Raw genomic sequence first — 22,010 nt, 5'->3', positions numbered from 1 at the left:
GTGGCCCTATACCTCATATATACTACCTTATTTTGTCTCCTCTTTATTGAACAACTTCTAAATTTCTATCATTTCATCTTTATGAATTCTTTTTTTTTTATTATTATTTTAAATACAAACTGCACAGATGCTGGCCTAAGAGACCGCATACTCCTTATGCACTATGCACTACTTTGACCACCTACATACTACTGCCACATTTTTAGATAAGAAATTTCACTATATACTAATCATGGAGAACCAATGCGCATTTGTCAAGTGTCGATTTGATCTGTACCAAATTCCATATCCAATTCTAAACACAACACCTGCAGTCTCTAACTTGCTGTTTGTCACAATATTTTTCTTACATCCCCAAACATTTTAAACAATAAATAAGGCTTGCACCTCAACTCCTTAAGAATTTAAACGCCTTGCCTTATGCCTTTGAGTTTTTGAACTTAGTACAATAGTTGCCATGTTGGATATATGCCCTAGAAGCCAATCTTGGCTGACACATTTCACATCTCTAGGACATGATTTTGTACTTATTGGGCAGTTAAATTACCATTCATGTTTATGTGTCCATTAATCATCCAAGGGATTAACAAGATGATGACACATATTCTGAAAGAGTTGAGAATTTGAGACATGTGTCAGTAATGGTTGATTCCTAAATTGCTCCTGATCGTAGAATCATCATGGGGATGATGATTGATCCGGATAGACCAATGCACGGATCGCTTTCTTCGAGCAGATGGGTCTCGAGTTTGCAGTATAGAGACATCGGAGCAAGAGTGCAGGTGGTTGTTACAGAATAACTAGCACTGAACGTAACCAACAAACATATAAAATTAATTGTAATTGGCATTTTTTTCATGCAACTAAATATGTGACACAAATGAGGATGTATTCATATATCATGCTCAGATATTTCACTTGATAATTGAACAGAACATTGAGCACAATTAGAACAAGTTCCAATATCAAATATACATGCATTGCTGTTATATTATGAAGAATCAAGCTCCTTTTATAAAGAAGGCATTATCAACTCTACCATAACCCAAACAAAGCTTACAAGATGCAGCATATGAACGCAATCCAGCACCCTGAGATAAAAATTTCAAGTCTTTGTGAAGCCTTAAAACTATGGCACGACAGCCATAAAAAAATTATCCATTTAGTGAAAAAAAAAAACTTCATCCTGGATAAAATCCCAACAAGGTCATATAATTCAACTTTAGCTAGACAATATAAGAAGATGGATTCATAGTAAGCATCTAAGTGATGCTGGACCAGAGATTATGCTCAAAGAAGCAATATAGAATAAGAACTTCTAATAATGGTTATGTAAAGATTATCAAGAAATGTTTTTGGCAAGGATCGATTATTAGAGCCTGGATATCATTGGAGCAATTGAGATTATGGAAGCAAGGGAGACCACCTCTGTGAAGGTTAATTCTGATGGTAATGATGGAAAGATGATAAGTGCATGGAATAAAATATTCATGACTAAAAAAGCAGGTTGAAAGAAATTGCAGCAACGATGCCTAGGGCTAAATCTTTACATTCCGTTGATCAGAGTCATAACACTAGTTTCTTTCCTTCGTAGAAGGGTTTTATATTAAGAACTTCATACGAGATGCAAACCATGTACTTCTAAGTAACCTTATATGACAAAAGCATACAAGAAAGGTTCTGATGATTTTTAGGACCAAATGGAAAGGAGGTAGGCCCTCTTGTATATTCGGCATGATATCATGTATGGACTCATTCTAAATTATGATAAGAACTGTTATTTATGTGGGTCCATACACATCCAACCCCCCTGACCAAGCTGCATCAGTCTAATCTGCTTTTGTATTCAGACAAGTTGCATGGTGGACCACCAAGTGGCCGGCATGAGCCCAACCCCCGGAGATGTGGCCCTATACCTCATATATACTACCTTATTTTGTCTCCTCTTTATTGAACTACTTCTAAATTTCTATCATTTCATCTTTATGAATTCTTTTTTTTTTATTATTATTTTAAATACAAATTGCACAGATGCTGGCCTAAGAGACCGCATACTCCTTATGCGCTATGCACTACTTTGACCACCTACATACTACTGCCACATTTTTAGATAAGAAATTTCACTATATACTAATCATGGAGAACCAATGCGCATTTGTCAAGTGTCGATTTGATCTGTACCAAATTCCATATCCAATTCTAAACACAACACCTGCAGTCTCTAACTTGCTGTTTGTCACAATATTTTTCTTACATCCCCAAACATTTTAAACAATAAATAAGGCTTGCACCTCAACTCCTTAAGAATTTAAACACCTTGCCTTATGCCTTTGAGTTTTTGAACTTAGTACAATAGTTGCCATGTTGGATATATGCCCTAGAAGCCAATCTTGGCTAACACATTTCATATCTCTAGGACATGATTTTGTACTTATTGGGCAGTTAAATTACCATTTATGTTTATGTGTCCATTAAGCATCCAAGGGATTAACAAGATGATGACACATATTCTTAAAGAGTTGAAAATTTGAGACATGTGTCATTAATAGTTGATTCCTAAATTGCTCCTGATCGTAGGATCATCATGGGGATGGTGATTGATCCGGATAGACCAGTGCACGGATCGCTTTCTTCGAGCAGATGGGTCTTGAGTTTGCAGTGTAGAGACATTGGAGCGAGAGTGCAGGTGGTTGTTAGAGAATAACTAGCACTGAACGTAACCAACAAACATATAAAATTAATTGTAATTGGCATTTTTTCTTGCAACTAAGTATGTGACACAAATGAGGATGTATTCATATATCATGCTCAGATATTTCACTTGATAATTGAACAGAACATTGAGCACAATTAGAACGAGTTCCAATATCAAATATACATGCATTGCTGTTATATTATGAAGAATCAAGCTCCTTTTATAAAGAAGGCATTATCAACTCTACCATAACCCAAACAAAGCTTACAAGATGCAGCATATGAACGCAATCCAGCACCCTGAGATAAAAATTTCAAGTCTTTGTGAAGCCTTAAAACTATGGCACGACAGCCATAAAAAAATTATCCATTTAGTGAAAAAAAAAAACTTCATCCTGGATAAAGTCCCGACAAGGTCATATAATTCAACTTTAGCTAGACAATATAAGAAGATGGATTCATAGTAAGCATCTAAGTGATGCAGGACCAGAGATTATGCTCAAAGAAGCAATATAGAATAAGAACTTCTAATAATGGTTATGTAAAGATTATCAAGAAATGTTTTTGGCAAGGATCGATTATTAGAGCCTGGATATCATTGGAGCAATTGAGATTATGGAAGCAAGGAAGACCACCTCTGTGAAGGTTAATTCTGATGGTAATGATGGAAAGATGATAAGTGCATGGAATAAAATATTCATGACTAAAAAAGCAGGTTGAAAGAAATTGCAGCAACGATGCCTAGGGCTAAATCTTTACATTCCGTTGATCAGAGTCATAACACTAGTTTCTTTCCTTTGTAGAAGGGTTTTATATTAAGAACTTCATACGAGATGCAAACCATGTACTTCTAAGTAACCTTATATGACAAAAGCATACAAGAAAGGTTCTGATGATTTTTAGGACCAAATGGAAAGGAGGTAGACCCTCTTGTATATTCGGCATGATATCATGTATGGACTCATTCTAAATTATGATAAGAACTGTTATTTATGTGGGTCCATACACATCCAACCCCCCTGACCAAGCTGCGTCAGTCTAATCTGCTTTTGTATTCAGACAAGTTGCATGGTGGACCACCAAGTGGCCGGCATGAGCCCAACCCCCGAAGATGTGGCCCTATACCTCATATATACTACCTTATTTTGTCTCCTCTTTATTGAACTACTTCTAAATTTCTATCATTTCATCTTTATGAATTCTTTTTTTTTATTATTATTTTAAATACAAACTGCACAGATGCTGGCCTAAGAGACCGCATACTCCTTATGCGCTATGCACTTCTTTGACCACCTACATACTACTGCCACATTTTTAGATAAGAAATTTCACTATATACTAATCATGGAGAACCAATGCGCATTTGTCAAGTGTCGATTTGATCTGTACCAAATTCCATATCCAATTCTAAACACAACACCTGCAGTCTCTAACTTGCTGCTTGTCACAATATTTTTCTTACATCCCCAAACATTTTAAACAATAAATAAGGCTTGCACCTCAACTCCTTAAGAATTTAAACACCTTGCCTTATGCCTTTGAGTTTTTGAACTTAGTACAATAGTTGCCATGTTGGATATATGCCCTAGAAGCCAATCTTGGCTGACACATTTCATATCTCTAGGACATGATTTTGCACTTATTGGGCAGTTAAATTACCATTTATGTTTATGTGTCCATTAAGCATCCAAGGGATTAACAAGATGCTGACACATATTCTCAAAGAGTTGAGAATTTGAGACATGTGTCATTAATGGTTGATTCCTAAATTGCTCCTGATCGTAGGATCATCATGGAGATGGTGATTGATCCGGATAGACCAGTGCACGGATCGCTTTCTTCGAGCAGATGGGTCTCGAGTTTGCAGTGTAGAGACATTGGAGCGAGAGTGCAGGTGGTTGTTAAAAAATAAGTAGCACTGAACGTAACCAACAAACATATAAAATTAATTGTAATTGACATTTTTTCTTGCAACTAAGTATGTGACACAAATGAGGATGTATTCATATATCATGCTCAGATATTTCACTTGATAATTGAACAGAACATTGAGCACAATTAGAACAAGTTCCAATATCAAATATACATGCATTGCTGTTATATTATGAAGAATCAAGCTCCTTTTATAAAGAAGGCATTATCAACTCTACCATAACCCAAACAAAGCTTACAAGATGCAGCATATGAACGCAATCCAGCACCCTGAGATAAAAATTTCAAGTCTTTGTGAAGCCTTAAAACTATGGCACGACAGCCATAAAAAAATTATCCATTTAGTGAAAAAAAAAAACTTCATCCTGGATAAAGTCCCGACAAGGTCATATAATTCAACTTTAGCTAGACAATATAAGAAGATGGATTCATAGTAAGCATCTAAGTGATGCAGGACCAGAGATTATGCTCAACGAAGCAATATAGAATAAGAACTTCTAATAATGGTTATGTAAAGATTATCAAGAAATGTTTTTGGCAAGGATCAATTATTAGAGCCTAGATATCATTGGAGCAATTGAGATTATGGAAGCAAGGAAGACCACCTCTGTGAAGGTTAATTCTGATGGTAATGATGGAAAGATGATAAGTGCATGGAATAAAATATTCATGACTAAAAAAGTAGGTTGAAAGAAATTGCAGCAACGATGCCTAGGGCTAAATCTTTACATTCCGTTGATCAGAGTCATAACACTAGTTTCTTTCCTTCGTAGAAGGGTTTTATATTAAGAACTTCATACAAGATGCAAACCATGTACTTCTAAGTAACCTTATATGACAAAAGCATACAAGAAAGGTTCTGATGATTTTTAGGACCAAATGGAAAGGAGGTAGACCCTCTTGTATATTCGGCATGATATCATGTATGGACTCATTCTAAATTATGATAAGAACTGTTATTTATGTGAGTCCATACACATCCAACCCCCCTGACCAAGCTGCATCAGTCTAATCTGCTTTTGTATTCAGACAAGTTGCATGGTGGACCACCAAGTGGCCGGCATGAGCCCAACCCCCGGAGATGTGGCCCTATACCTCATATATACTACCTTATTTTGTCTCCTCTTTATTGAACTACTTCTAAATTTCTATCATTTCATCTTTAAGAATTCTTTTTTTTATTATTATTTTAAATACAAACTGCACAGATGCTGGCCTAAGAGACCGCATACTCCTTATGCGCTATGCACTACTTTGACCACCTACATACTACTGCCACATTTTTAGATAAGAAATTTCACTATATACTAATCATGGAGAACCAATGCGCATTTGTCAAGTGTCGATTTGATCTGTACCAAATTCCATATCCAATTCTAAACACAACACCTGCAGTCTCTAACTTGCTGTTTGTCACAATATTTTTCTTACATCCCCAAACATTTTAAACAATAAATAAGGCTTGCACCTCAACTCCTTAAGACTTTAAACGCCTTGCCTTGTGCCTTTGAGTTTTTGAACTTAGTGCAATAGTTGCCATGTTGGATATATGCCCTAGAAGTCAATCTTGGTTGACACATTTCATATCTCTAGGACATGATTTTGTACTTATTGGACAGTTATATTACCATTCATGTTTGTGTCCATTAATCATCCAAGGGATTAATAAGATGATGACACATATTCTCAAAGAGTTGAGAATTTGAGACATGTGTCATTAATGGTTGATTCTTAAATTACTCCTGATCGTAGGATCATCATGAGGATGGTGATTGATCTGAATAGATCAGTGCACGGATCGCTTTCTTCGGACAGATGGATCTCGAGTCTGCAGTGTAGAGACACTGGAGCGAGAGTGCAAGTGGTTGTTAGAGAACAACTAACACTGAGCGTGACCAACACGAGAAATCACATGGATGTCTACTCACTCGTTAGTGATTTTCTCAATGCTGCAGTTGTATGACTGATCCTTTGACCTGAGATGACATTACTGCTCATAGCGAGGCTGCTCGAGTTTGACTAACACATCAACATGGATCTCAACGAGCTCTTGTAGTGGATCTTGACAACAGTTGGTCTACTGTAGGAGTGGGGTGTGCATCAAGATGGGATCTATCGATCCTAGCAGAAGAGAGTGGTCCTATGAGATTTAAGAGGCTGAGTCCTTAAGTCTATGACCATAATAGTGTGATCGATGGAAAAGAGTTTTCATAGAGTCACATATGAACTCAAGCTGATTGAATCTATCATATTACCGATGTTAAGGTTTGACAATTCATCCATGACCTGCCATCTGATCGGAACTTACGATAGATGGACTGTATCATGCGTTAACTGCACCTAAAGGTTCACCATCTTTTATTCTGCTGGATTGCTACTACATACTGCTAGGTGTCACTGATGGATTGTGAGACTCATGAGGATCATCTTGATGATCAATGATCCTTGACGGACAAAGTTGAAATTATTTCAACCCATTGAAAAGAATTTCAATGATATTATGATAGAAATCACAATATATCTCATTACCAGACAATAGAACCTATGGGGTCACACACAAAAGAGACTTTTGACTGATCAGATGGTTGAATTACGATTATGAATCGTAACAGAATTTGATTATCAATTTGATTGATAATTGATCTAATGCAAATATTGCATTATGTAACTTACTAAAGAGTTAGTAAGTTATAGAAAGATTAATTAGCAATAGGATTGCTAATTGACTCAATTTGATTGAGCAATGGGGCTTGTATCAAGTCCAATTTGATTGGATTTAATTTGACTCATTATGGATTTGATTTGATCAATCCCAATGAAGTTATAAGATAACCCTAAAAGGATCGGATGATTAGCTCCAGTTGAATTAGGATTTGGGTTTGACCCAATTCCTAATTAGACTAGAATATATGAATTCCTATTTGGATTATGAATCCTCATTTTCTTGGGTGCATCAAATCCTAATAGGATTAGGATTAAAATCAAACACCAAGAAAGAGTCCAATTGGACTAGGACTCCTCCAATTAGGAGATATCTAATCTAAATTAATTGGGCTCCAAATCAGATTTGGATTCCTATTTATTTGAGTCTAATCTGGTCCTAATATGATTAGGATTAATTGATGTTTTAATTGAATTTAAAATAGCAATTTAAATAAGAGTCCCATGTTCTTGAAACACCTTGATTCCATGCGCAACAAGAAATCCCACGCCACCTTGTTTTTGTGTCCCACGTTGAACCATATTGGGCACCACTTTTTCTTCCTTATTTCAACGTGTAAGAAGCCCCTTAAAATCCCTATTTATCGTGTAAAATCTGATATGAAACCTGGTTGTTGGGCGGCATAAAAAAAAAAAAAAAAAAAGGAAGAGTCCAAGGCTACAAGGACTCTTAATTCCTATCTCCTAATCTATTTCTAACTCCCTTTACATCTATTTAAAGGGCAGCGTATGGGACGGTTACTAAAAGATATCCATCAGGTTATGACGCCCAAAACAGGAGCCTTTTGTGCGTGGAAAATATAGGAGAAAAAGGTGGGACGACGTGCATGGGTGTGGCGCAAGGTGAGATAGATTTGATCCCTTCTTTCTTACACAACCAATGGTTGGTTGTTAGGACAATCTCCTCTCTCCCTCTTGTCCATGTTTAGACATGGATGTCTCCTCTTCCTTTTATCCAAAAGTTGGATAAAATTCCTACATCTCTATTGTAGAAATTTGGTGCATAGATTTTAGAAAGAAAAGAAAAGAAAGGATTCTTCTCATGATCTCTAGCATAGAGATCAAGATCCTCCTACATCTTCTTGTTCTCTAAGAGTGTCTTAGGATAAAAAAAAATTTTCAACCGTCAAGATGCGATTTCTGCAAGGAAGCTAACACCCCAATGAGATCAAAAAGCTTCTGATCAGATCAGAATCTCGTGTGGTACCCGTAGAGGTCGGACGCTTGTGCGGCTAAAAAGGACCTTCAAAGGACATCCATGATCATCTGTTCGTATTGAAGATTAATCCATGTCCAGGTATGTTTTTATTTATTTTTTTCTATTTGATTTCTGTATCTGAATCTTATCTCACATATGATGATCCTGTTTATGGTTTGAAGATTTGATCTTATACATGCTTAGATTCAATTAGATTCAATCTGAAAAAGTTTTAAATTCCGCTGCATACTGGTTTTGAAAAATCATGCGTGCATGAAACCATAAAGCCCCAACATGCCATATGCGTCTTAAGCAAAGACATGAAAGAAAAACCAAATTGGGAACAAAAACAAAGATAAAGCATATGATTGCCATTGAAGAATTCATTGGACAATGAAGCCAGGTCTTGTGTAAATATTTCACATGAGAGATGCCAGATGCAAGATCCATTACATGGCTGAGCAGGTCCTAGATGCACCACATTTCAATACCTCAGAATGAACTACTTCAGTTTTCATGTGAACAAGGTATATTCTCTATCCAGAAAAACCCCTAGCCATCATCTAAACTTCCCTATTCGGCCCCCACCCAATTAAGACTCCCAAGAACAGATCTAAACTTCCCTATTCAGCTGCTCCGAGCCTGTTACCCGATTAAGACTCCTGAGAATGGGAAAGGCAAAGGAAAAATCAGAGAAAAACATAGGAAAAATCAACAAAAACAAAGGGAGGGTGGAAAAATTAAAAGGCAAGACCTTTTCCCGCATAGATTGGTCAATCTTTTTCCTTTTCCTTTCCTTTTCTTTTCATTTCTTTCTCATTTTCGGAGATCTGTGGGAAGCAAAGCACCTAAGGGAGATCGGAGGGGAAGGCTGACATCGGTGTGATGGGGAGGAAGACGATGGTGGAGACCGATGGGAGGTGGCGGCAAGGAGAGCAGCGAGAAGGTTGGCGTCTCTCTTTTTTAGAGATCCATGGGAAGGAAAGCACCTGAGAGAGATTGGAGGGGGAAGGCCAATGCCCGTGATGATGGGAAGAAAGATGATGGTGAAGACCGGTGGGAGATGGTGGCGAGGAGAGCAGAGAGGAGGTGGGCATCTGCGAGGGCTCAGGAAGGGTTCAAAGCAAAATAAAAAAATAAAAAAGAAAAACAAAAAAAGTGCTGCTGCTTGGAGAAAAAAAAAATCATCATGGAGAGTCCAAAGCTCGACACCTGTGCACTAGGAGAGCTCTAGACTCTCTTTTAATGTATTGTATAGATAGATGATCATCAGTTAAACAGACAAATACTAAATACTAATAGAGGGCAAAGATACCAGGATAATAGCAAAGATTTTTTTTTTTTTTGGAAGGGAATAGCAAAGAAAGTAACATAACAGATTTGATGTTAATGAAGCTTAGAACATATATCATTTCTACTATATTTACTTATTACTTTGCTAACACAGGAGAGTTTATGAGTCCAACCTGTCGGGTCTATGCTCCAAAAGAAGGTTATAAAGCTGAACGAAAAACTCCTGCAAATCGACATTCAGCGCATCTAGGTTGTTCTTCATTACTCTAAATGCCACTATGCAGCATTGAAGACGTTCAGAAACAGACAAGTAACTTTCAGATGAAGAGCCTTCAAAGTGGTCACTGTATCCAGCAAGCTTCTTGAGGCACCCCATAAGATCACCCATAAAGTCTAAATCAATCAAATGCGAGAACTTCCCTAAGCCATTCAAGCATGATGCAAGTAATGGTTGCGATCCAGATGCACCAGTTGCTGCAACAGCATTGGTTTTGGACCTGAAGAACTAAATAAGATTAATCCTCTCAAATAACAAGTAATATTTAAATACACCAAATATTAAAAGCATAAAAGCCTACATCTTCATGAGAGTTCATAGAGACAGGAGTAATAAAAATGAAGAATTAAATTTTAGACTCAAAACTGTCCATCTAGCATAATCAAAGAGAAAATCAAGAAAATCATGAAAGAAGAAAAATAAAGCTTATAAAAAAGTTATTTATATAGTGAAGGAGAAAAGGCATAACGACAAGACACAATCACTCATGCTTTTGATTATATCTGAAAATTTTTTTACTAGAAATGGTTTTAGCAACCAAGAAGGTACGGAACAGAGATCTAGTAAGGATTGAAGTTCAGGAGAAAACAAATACTAAACAAACAAAGTTTGAGCGCAAAAGATAAGCTTCCATCATTGCAAGTGAATATTCCTTGTTTTTACTAGTTAAGCGGTTTGCTTAGCTACCATAAAACATTTTTATCAAAAAAAAAAAAAGGGGGTCATAAAACTTAGGTGCTGTTTGCCATTGTTTTTATTTTTTTATTTTCAAAAATAAACATAAATATTTTATTTTATTAAAAGTTTTAAAATATAGATATGTTTGATATAGTCAAATTATTTTTTTAAAAACACATGCTAATGATGATTGAAGTGATGGTAGTAGCGACAAAAGCAGTGGAGGTGCCCGTGATGTTGGTGACGGGGAGGTGACAGTATGGACGATGTGCCAATAATTGCTGGGGCACCAACGATTTGGCAGATGCACCAACTATGACAATGAAGATGTGGTGGAGATGATGGTGGTGATGGTAATGGCAAGCCCACCATGCAGTAGAGGAGGCAATGATTTTGCAACGGTGGTGTGGCACCAAATTGCAATGGTGGTGGCTGGGTACTAGCAATATGATAGAGGGAGCGATGATGATGACAGTGATACTATTAAGGCAATGATAGTGGTTGGGGTGGGGGTGGGAGTGGTGGCAACATCAGTGGAGGTGATGACAATGGTGGTGTTTGTGTTAGTAACAAAAATAAGTTACTTGTTTTGAAGATATCAAAAGTAAGGATTTCTTATCTCATTTCTTCTAGACATAATAAAAGTAATTTTTGAAAAATCAAAATAAAAACAATAGCATCAAAGTTGTTTTTTTTTTTTTTTAATCTCGGTTACTGTAATTTTTCCGTTAAAAATAATTGAAAACAAGAAATAAAATGATGTCAAATAGGCCCTTAATTTTATTGCCTTTTTTGATACATTTTGTTTTTCATTTTTGCTATAACTAGTAATTAAACATCAGCATACAAAATGTTCTCACTTCCATTCATCAGATTATATTATACATGATAATAATTTCTGGTGATAGTGTCATTTAGTTTCCAAGGTTAGAGAAATGAAAATGGATTGCTTTATTCTGTCAAGTTAATCACACACAGCATCACATAGTTTTTTATTCTAATATGATCATTCCTAATGCATGGACCTAAGGTTTGTGGAAATTAGTGTCCATGTGGTATGTGGTCAAGCATTTAACACCAACACTATTGATCAAATGACATTCAAGTCCAAAAATGCAGATCAATTATAATTAAGCCTACTGTCAAGAAGAGATTATATTTACTTCTTTAACAGTTCAAAAGTAGAGATGTAGTGTGTGAAATGTATTGTAGTTTTAAGATACACTATTACAGACTTTACATCTTTCCACTCATGAAAAGCAAAAGGCAAGCCATAATGTGAAAAGCAAGCCAAAATCATCGAAAGTTTACATTACAACTAACAACTTCTAAAATTTTTTATATCACTAAAATGTAAGGAGCAATCACAACAAATTTATATATCATGCAAGCACCAAATCAAATGACAACCACAAAAAGATAACAATAGGCTTAGCAAAATAAGGATAAAACAATAAAGCTTTTTTTCCTTTATTAATAAAAATAGAAGTTTTTTTTTCCATTTTCGATATAAATACTTTACTTTTTTGTATAGATCTTTACAGATGGATAAAATTTCCTACTTTGAAACTCCCTCCTTCTGTAAGGGAGCCTTGGAGATGACATGATTTTGAACAGCATAATCAAATCTGAGAGCTGCCCTATCCACTTACTGGCCTTGTAGGTTTAAGGACAGCCCCTTCGCCAGCTCTACGATATTCCTGGTTAGGAATTTGATGTACATTTAGAGAGCCGAGTCCTCAAATGTTGCATAAATTTCTGGACCATGCCATGGTTTATAAAGCCAACCCAATTAGTAAGGCTTGTTAATCAATTATTAACAGGATAAATTTTGCAGATGCAAGTACACAAGAATCTTCTTGCTCTCCCCATGTAAGACAGATCCAACTCTCATACTCATTTCAATGCAGCAAGGGCACGGATAATTAGAATTTGCACCTTCAAATAGTGCTTGAGCTATAAAGAAGGATGACTAATCATAATAACAAACTTGAGGTAACCCACTTAATGTTGGATATGCAGCTAAAAGAAACAAGAACAAGAACAGGCAGACAATTGAATGCAGGAAAGGACCACCTGCAATACAGGAAGATGGAGTGCTAAAACAACAATGGAACAAATTACAATTGTCTCGTACAAAAGCTAACTTTGTTATGTCTTATTAACATTATATTTCTTTATAGGAAAAATAAAAATGCAGAATGAATTTACTACAGTAGATAGTTAACTTGCATAGATTCATAGAAAATCTAGGTAGCATATGAGTTTCTGGGAACTTGTGAGCATCCACAACCTAGAGCAAGAACAACTACTTGGATCAGGTTTAACCCCCAAAAAGGTTTCTAAGCCTAAGGATGATAGAATTATTTAAGTGAATATTTAGCATGATTGCAGCTGAACTTTTCATTTCTAGCTTTAATTTCCTTTATTTTCTTGATAATGATAAGTTTTTTTTTTGATCATCAGAAAGCTCAATATTCAAGTAACCATATCGGCCACCCTTTCCATGATGTAGAGTAAAACAGCTCAATGCTTCTCCAGTATGAAACACACCTCGAGAGGGAAGGATCCATGCTGTGTTTCAAAATACGGAAGTATGTCTCAAAAACAGCAGAAAGTGTTTCTGACTGCATCCTTCGTCGCTCTTCTGAGTCTGGAGCAAATGAAATGGCCTTAAAATCTGCATTGACCTGCAGACAAAATAAAATTCTTAAATTAGTAAAACAAATCAACACATTGAATAGTTTAAGAAGTGGATTGTTGTACTGCACCTCTTCTCTCGTCTTCACCATTAATTCCTGCCTGACTTTCTTTCTGTCACTCCCTTGCACTTGATTTGAGCCCTCTTGATTCTGCCGACGCTTTTTTTTCTTGGGTTTCACCTTTTCCTCGTTACTTTCAGATTTTCCAAGATCTTCATCAAATGTCAAGGATAAAAAGACCTAGCAAATCATAAAAAAGACATATAAGACAAGAAGCATGAAGCATTAAAACCAGATATCTTCTATACCCCCAGAGGACATGCAAAATATACATATTCATGGACTCAGAAGTTCACAGGTGATGGTTATGAGAATACAATTAGCCTTAGGTAAAACAAAAGTGAAAACAGGAATGCTGCCTAAATTTATAAATAAAAGTTGGGATCATAAACACATACATCCATACTGTCGGGATGAAGTTGGCAATTATGGAACTTCACATGATCAGCAATCAATCGAACAGCTTCCAGAGTTGCCCGACCACCGTGCTTTCCCTCATTGATGAAAAGTGACCTTATCGCTTCACAACAGAGCTTCCTATTAAAGAGAAAAAAAAAGCAAATGTCTTAGCTTCTCCCAACATATCCACAACAATATTCCTCCAATAAGCCACAATCAAAAAGATATGCGAGCTTCTAGCCATTTTCATCACCGATAAGCAATCATGCTTCTTCTCCAAGCCAAGATTTTGGACAAGATCATGTTCTAAAACATGACGACAAAGAGGTGCAAGTTAGTTTATGTAGCACTTGCAACAGTTGTGCCAGCTGTATAACCATATGAGTGCAGTCAAGGAGATGCATTTGGAACTTCAAATTACATACATACATACACGTACGTACGTACCTATTCATATGCATACATACATACATACATACATACATATATATATATATATGGTAAGCTACCTTCAACAAAGCTTTTGTCTGTCAACTCGCCAATATGTGTGTGCGCGCGCACGCATGCGTGTGTGCACGTGCGTGTGTGTGTGTACATATATATACACATATGGACACACACACACCAGATATATATATCTTTGTGTGTGCAATGCGTATGTGTATGTGTGTAATGCATGTGTGTGTGTGTGTGTATGTATGCATGTGTGTGTGTGTGTGTGTGCACATGTATATGGATATGTACATATATATATATACATGTACATCTACATTTACATGTGCATACATACATACATATGTGTGTCTACATACATACATATGTATGTATGTATGTATTTTTGTATGTATTCTCATGGTCAAGGCAATAATAAGGACATTTAATATGATCATCATCATGATGATATTGAACTCAATGTGCTTCCAATGAGATTTCATCATCATGTCTGACCAAAAAATCGCTTTATATGGTCCAAAATCTTTAATTTTTATTACTAATTTTTCTGTAAGATAAAATGCAAGGTAGCCTGAAGTCTAAGCTTGTTTTCAGTAGCATACAAATTATTAAGCATTTCAATATTATAGTATGATATATTGTAACATGGACGTCCGAGAATCTAAATTTATGATAGACAATTATATAATGTACATTGCCTTCCTATCTTGAATTTACTTCCCTTGGCAAATGCTAATGAACAACCCATCTAATCCTATTCATTTTTTACTTGACTAATAAGTTTAAATAAAAAAGTAGATAATAACCAACAGAAATCCTATCAGTGTGGATCTCCTATCTTTGGCCTTCTCAAATCTCAATTGGGAACATCTCTCTCTCTCTGAAATACTCTATTCACAGCTGGCCTCCCTTCTCATTGGTTTTTGTTCACAGGTCACGACTCACCTCCTGCCTTTCCAGGTTCCTATATTATACTTTCGCCACCAGAAGATGAGTGACTTCATCCCTGCAGCAATAATGTTTATAAAAGAAAATGCTTGCTTCATGCTCATGCTTTTTTTTCCTTAAGTAACTCTTTTTGTTAGGTTTTTTCCCTTTTGGATCAAAAGAGTGGAGATTTATTAAGCAATATATCAAGTGTTCTTTTACAAACAATCCTTAGTTGATATTCTAGACTTTGATGAACTCGTGATGAAAGAGTCACATTTTGTTAGACCAATTGATTTAAGTTAACATATTGTAGAAAACAGAAGTCAGCCTAGTTCCCCACATTTTTTGAGAAATATATGTTATAGAAACATCCTTTGCAGTTCTTAATAAAATCGAAAAGTGTACCTTATGCTGATTATATTTGATATCATAGAATAAATATGGATTCAATAAAATTACCAACACTGTATTGACATATAAAAAAAACCATTTAATTCCTAATTTATGTTCCTGTGTCATTTTTTTAACCATGAAAATTGTTGTTTCTTCATTCAAAAGTCTTTTCTTTGAGAAACATTTTGCATTCAAATTTAATTGTATGAAAGAATTCGTACACACCTTAACTAAAGATGCATTCAAATTCAATACATAAAAAACTGTAAAATAAAATTATTACAATTTTATTAGATAAATATGTAATTTTGAATAAGTTGAATGTCTCCCACCCCACAATCCTAGCTTTACTCCTGTTAATGAAGAGAAACAACTCCAACTATTATGTTATTTAAGCCCCGGAAGACTCGCAAAAGAACAAATGATATAGTATGTAAACGTATAAGAACCTTACGACATCATCCGATGAGCTTATATTCTTGACGACATTAGCTAATAAGCTCTCACGAAAGTTGAAATGTGGTACAGCATCTAGAAGACTACACATGCAACGGACAGCAACATGGTGAAATGTAGTCTGCTTATCCAAGGTTATCAGTTTTTGAAGATATGCCTGCAACATATATAACATTCACAAAAGTTGTCATGCAACTGTAGAATTACAAAACAATGACCAAATATAAAATTGTCCAATAATACGTAATATATAGGTACAATGCCTGCAACATAAGATTACGTTACGAACTTACGATAAATGCAAAGCATGTGATTTCCATACCATGAAATAGACATTGTGCATGTTATTATATGGATGTGATGCAGAGCTCATAAACCACATTAGCTAATAGTCATGTGCGAACCATGTTATGGCAACAGGTATAGAAAGTACTATACCATATGCATACATTTATATAATGCGCCCAAGAAATCATATTGCATTACCTGTACAGTAGATTCACAAGCATAGATGATTTAGGTTGTAAAATTGAGCTGCTTCCTAACAGCTATTCTTTAAATTACTTTACACCACAAAAGCCTTTCGATAACCAACACCTATGAGGCACATTTTTAATATACCAGCAATATGATAACCATCAATCTGGAACACCGCCGATTTACTAATCATTCATGCTTAATATTGAGATTTTCTATTAAAAAAAGGATGCACAAGTCAGTGGATCTCTTAAATTTGATGCACAATTTCGGTCTTAAAAAGCATCAAATGTTGGAGTAACTTATAAAAGTGTCGCATCTTCCATTTATAAGGGCAAACAGAAATGCATTTAGAAGACTTCCACATCAAGCATCCACCCTTCTATCGAACAACTAGACAGCATCCATCAAAAAGGAATGAAACAAAGTTGTTGACATAAGTGAGTATATAAATTTCTATGCTATTTGCTAAGCCTTTTGGGAACCAAAACCTCCATCAAAGCATATATTTCTGGGAAGCGCAATGCACAATATTTTTCCATTACAATCTCTCATTGATCAGCATATTCAATTTTCTGCATGTATCATTTAGAGGACCAATTTTTTCATTACAACTTACAGTGACCTGAAAGAGATTGCAAAGATCAACTTTTCATTCTCCTGATATGGGATATGAGTTCCATCACCTACTTTAAATTATATGCACTAGGGATATCGTCCTTTTCACACATTTCTTTGTGTTCAAGGATCCTCCAACTTTACAGCATCTGTTTACGATGATCCATCCAGAAAACTTCAAATTTCCTCCTCAATTCTAAATCCTAATCTTGAAACGCAAGATTTAGCTCAATGTCCATAAATAGACAAAGCTTTATACATCGTTTATTATAAGATTCCACAAGTAAACAAGGAACTACTAACATAGATTCCACGAGTAGAGTACGAAAGACAAGATTCGTTGTTCATATACTTATACTCAAGGATTATTATTCCAAAAGGTGAAATCTCTAGTACATTTATGTGGTTGATACATAAAACAAACTGAATAAAATGCAGCCAAAACCACAACTAAAATTATTTATATAAGCAAGTCAAGTTTGGGCTTTATGTCTAAAAAGACAAAAATCCGAACCACTGTTGTTAAGGGCAGTCACTTGGGCAATAAACAGGTGGCCAACCTAAGCCAGGTGCTCCTGGCATCATACATGCCCAGTAACATGGCTGGCACCTGAAACAATGACTGCATGCAGGGTTTATCGCAGTACAGAGCCCTTGTGCTATATAACTTCAATTGCCGATATTAAAGTTTTAAACTTGTATTTAACTTTGAATCCAAAGGCACATCATTTGATAAGGAAAAACTTTAATTTATATCATATTATGACAGACCTAGTCATCAACCTAGGGATATTAATACAGATTAGTAGGTAATCAATTTCCAAGATCATGGCCCAAATTGATAAGTGGACACATATGATCTCCTAGATATGAATCTAGATCCAGGACTATATTAATAATGGATTGGAATTCACACTGGAAGACCAAGTAAATAACTAGTTCAGGTAATTAGTTGCTTCAGTACTATTTATCCCATTAAGAAGAACACTTCATCTAATTATGCCTATAGAGCCGAAATTATCCTTATTTAGTATTAGGGCAAAAACCAATTAGCTAAAGGAAGGATTTTTAGATAATAGAAACCACAGATTTAAGAAATACAAAAATTGTGGCCACAACATAGCTTGTCAACTAAAAGGACTGAACAACTGACCAAATTTACCCACTAAATCTGCACAAATAGAAATGGAGTGTATTATGTTAGGTGCAAGGTTAAATCTTTGAACCTTGTACTGAATAATAGGCATCAGAATGGTTCTCTAGTCATCATGGAACCAATTCTCTGATATCTGCTAGAAAGAACTAAGATCCTCAACTTGGCTTCCTTCATGTTCAAAGGAAATTTTCATGAAGTATGGTAAGAAAAATTTGAAGAAATATAGAGTTTATCATTATAAAATTCTAGATGTAACTAATTCATGACAAAAGTAGAGTCTAGAGAACTTACGTAAAATAAATCTTTCAGAGATCGGGTGAAACACAAAATGTAATGACTGCCTTTTGACTTCTACAATTATCCTGGGTTAGGATATACTACTACTTAATGCTTATAACTTGTATGTCTCCTAATAAGAATCAATACCACAACTTGGCTCTCTAGAAGTTCTAAGAGAAATATATTTTGAGGTAAGCCTAGAGAACTTGTGTAAAATAAATCTTTCAGAGATAGGGTGAAACACAAAATTTAATGACTTCCTTTTGACTTCTACAATTATCCTGAGTTAGGATATACTACTACTTATAACTTGTATGTCTCCAAATAAGAATCAATACCACAACTTGGCTTTCTAGAAGTTCAAAGAGAAATATTTTAAATTTACATAGGTCATGACAAAGGTAAATTCAAGAAAACATAAGTAAAATAATCCTCGCAGAGGTAAAGGAGAAGAAGATATTGGATGACTGCTTTCTTTTACTTCTACATCTACCATGTTAGGGAATAAGCATGTTCCCAAATCCTGCTTGGTACCAATTATACTTTGTGTTTTGGGATGAAGTAGAAAATTTTGCATTGTTACTTCGTTTGGATGGAAATGCATTTCAACAAGCCTATATGAGGAATCATCTGAATAATGAGCATGGAGTGATTGCATATTTTCCTGATTCTTGTAATTGCTATGAAGAGGATGATCTCATATTAGCAAATAGGCTAATGTTGGTGTTACCATTGTATCATGCTCCAACAATCCTTGCATAAGCAAGTCTGATCCACCAAAGCAAATTAGGAAAGTTTAATTCCTATGTCATGCATTTTGCTCTCCATATTCTTACTCTTCTTGTGGTTTGATGCAAAGCAAGGGGCCTAATCGTGATTCATCAGAAAAGGATATGGAGAAAAAAAATGAATGGCAATGGTTCAAAAATGAAAAAGAAAAGCTTGATGCCTGGCACAAAATATGCTATAGTCATATAATAGAGAAAAAGAGAGAACCTTGTATGAGCGTAGAAGTGTAGACTCATAAAGCCGTGTTTGCTGTACTGCTTTCGAAACTGTCATCTCCAGCTCTTTTTCAGTTGGTAACCTGATATGATAGCTGTAGAGACAAAGAAACACATTAAATGAAGAAAGCTTCATTGAACATATGCATACACTTTGAAGGTGAGTTTCATATAGAAGGGGGAGAATTCAGAAATTTGTAGAGAATACCCAGGAATGATGTCTTTGAAAACAGCCAGTAGAGACATCAAGCCAAGCTTGACTATGTTATGGTCTTCATCATCACAAATCTGCAACAACTCCTTAAGGGACTTAATATTTGCCTCAGGATTTTCAATCAATGCTATCCCAACTTCTGCCAATCTAATTTTCTTCTTTGCAAATAACTCTTCAGCTGAAAGGTCCTCCTCCACCTTAGCCTGCAGATGATATCAGAGTTCAATGAGTGGTTAGTATACATGTATACATTTGTGTGTATATACATCCATGATATCAGCGTTCAGTGAGTGGTTAGTACACGTATATATTTGTGTGTATATACATCCATCCACGTAAAGATAAGGTGGAGACAGGAACAAAAGGGTAGATCATCTCTAATTATTGTCACAACTCTCTCATGTTCCATAAATTGCAGGAGGATGGTGTAATAACAGAAATAAAATTATGTTAATATTCTTGTTGAATTAACCTATATGATCTGAAATTTGAAAAAAAAAAAGGGGGTGGGGATTATGATACGGTCAAAAGACAGTGATAGAAGAGCCAAAATCATCTACACAGATAGAGGAAAACATAATATAGCATAGATCTAAATAATCCCATTTATACTGAGTAAATCAGCAAGCTTCTAAAGTCAAATTGACTTTTCATAACAACACTAGATGCAATGGTCATTTGAAAAAAATACGTTTGATAAAATGATCAAATAGTAACCTAAAACACCCTTAAGCAATGGTATCAGTGATATCATCAACATCATTACCACTATAAAACAGAAGCATATCTAAGAGAGTGTAAAAAAATCGAGCATAAAAATATCTCTATATCCAAATTTATGGAGAAACCTGAACATGCTATGTTGACAACTTTATCATGTACTATGGTTTCCTCCATCCTCATCAATAACATAAGTTTCCTAACAGATAAGTGTCAGGCCGGAGTAACAATTGTCACGAGTTATACAGCAAAAAATGTTGATCAAATCACAGAAAACTATAACTACACATGTCATTGATATCAAAAGGCCTGATCAAATTTGATTTAAGAACATGTTACGTTAGAAGTGCATTTTTACCACATCACTAAACAGTGAAGGAAATGATTTTAAGTGAGCCAGCATTAGAGAAGATGAGAGTGACCAACATCTTTCAAAAACTTGATCACAACTTTCCTTTTTCTTTTTTCTTCCTTCTTTGCAGAAGTTGGTCAGCGATTATAATAACTAAATAGACAGTAACGAATGGGAAAAAAGAGAACCCAACACTAACATGATCAAAGTTTATTGTCTCAATATTAGATCCTATACTGCTACCATCCTATTATAGTGTCGGTACACAGTGCGAGACGGTGAGGCATACCAACTAACGGTACGGTATAAGACTGCATTTTTGGTACAATATGGCGCCGATCGGTACAACAAGCCTGAACATGATGATCACAACAGAAAAGATGGTTTATGCACCACTTTATCTGGGTAGCAGGCCATAGGTCTGCTAAAGACTTAGACCAACAAACAACATTAGAATTCTAATTTTACTTAATATCCATGCACCACTTCATAAGCTACTCATATAAGCAATTTGCAAAGTCCAAGATGTAATTAAAAGAATTCAACAAACAGTTAATTCCTTGGCCAGGCTATTTCCAGGTAATGCACTTCATGACATGAGTTCACAGAATATGACCAAAGATTTTATCCTAACTAGTAAGCGGGCTTGTGCAATGCACATATAAAGAAGAAAGAAAATAGAGCAAGTGATAGAGACAAATCAGTTTAGAAGTCCAATCAAGGAGTTCAATATATTTGGAATGCAAACTAGAGAAAGAGATAAAAGTCCAAATAAATTTAGGAGTTTTAAGAGGGGGTCCAATTGAATAGGGAATGTAGATAGAGGGAGAGCGCATATGTTAGTTAATGTAGGCAAGGAAGTTAATGGAGTAATTAATGTATTTTTTAAGAGAAATATGAGGGATATTCTTGGTTGGATGGTCAAGCTTATAGCAGGCAGAGGCCACCCATTCTCTGTAAAAGTATTGAAGTATCATGCCGCCAAAAAGTTTACATACTGCGCA

The 22,010-nt window shown here is 35.5% G+C and overlaps 1 protein-coding gene across 3 annotated transcripts in view; it reads right to left on the bottom strand.

Moving 5' to 3' along the window:
* LOC105061082 (nucleolar complex-associated protein 3) overlaps positions 1 to 22,010 on the bottom strand; it is a 31,699-nt gene that overhangs the window by 5,436 nt on the left and 4,253 nt on the right. For all 3 annotated transcript variants that reach the window (XM_010945033.4, XM_073257094.1, XM_019845993.3), the window contains 7 exons: positions 19,929 to 20,137; positions 19,713 to 19,815; positions 16,180 to 16,343; positions 13,954 to 14,092; positions 13,565 to 13,735; positions 13,347 to 13,483; positions 10,012 to 10,335 (listed from right to left, as the gene is read on the bottom strand). In XM_010945033.4, coding sequence (XP_010943335.1) covers positions 10,012 to 10,335; positions 13,347 to 13,483; positions 13,565 to 13,735; positions 13,954 to 14,092; positions 16,180 to 16,343; positions 19,713 to 19,815; positions 19,929 to 20,137 — 1,247 coding nt within the window. The remainder of the gene's footprint in view (positions 1 to 10,011; positions 10,336 to 13,346; positions 13,484 to 13,564; positions 13,736 to 13,953; positions 14,093 to 16,179; positions 16,344 to 19,712; positions 19,816 to 19,928; positions 20,138 to 22,010) is intronic.

This window comes from Elaeis guineensis, chromosome 1 (genome assembly GCF_000442705.2).
Source record: "Elaeis guineensis isolate ETL-2024a chromosome 1, EG11, whole genome shotgun sequence".
NCBI classification, from domain to species: domain Eukaryota; kingdom Viridiplantae; phylum Streptophyta; class Magnoliopsida; order Arecales; family Arecaceae; genus Elaeis; species Elaeis guineensis.
Note: the sequence above shows the minus strand (reverse complement) of the source record. Positions and strands in the feature narration are given on the sequence as shown.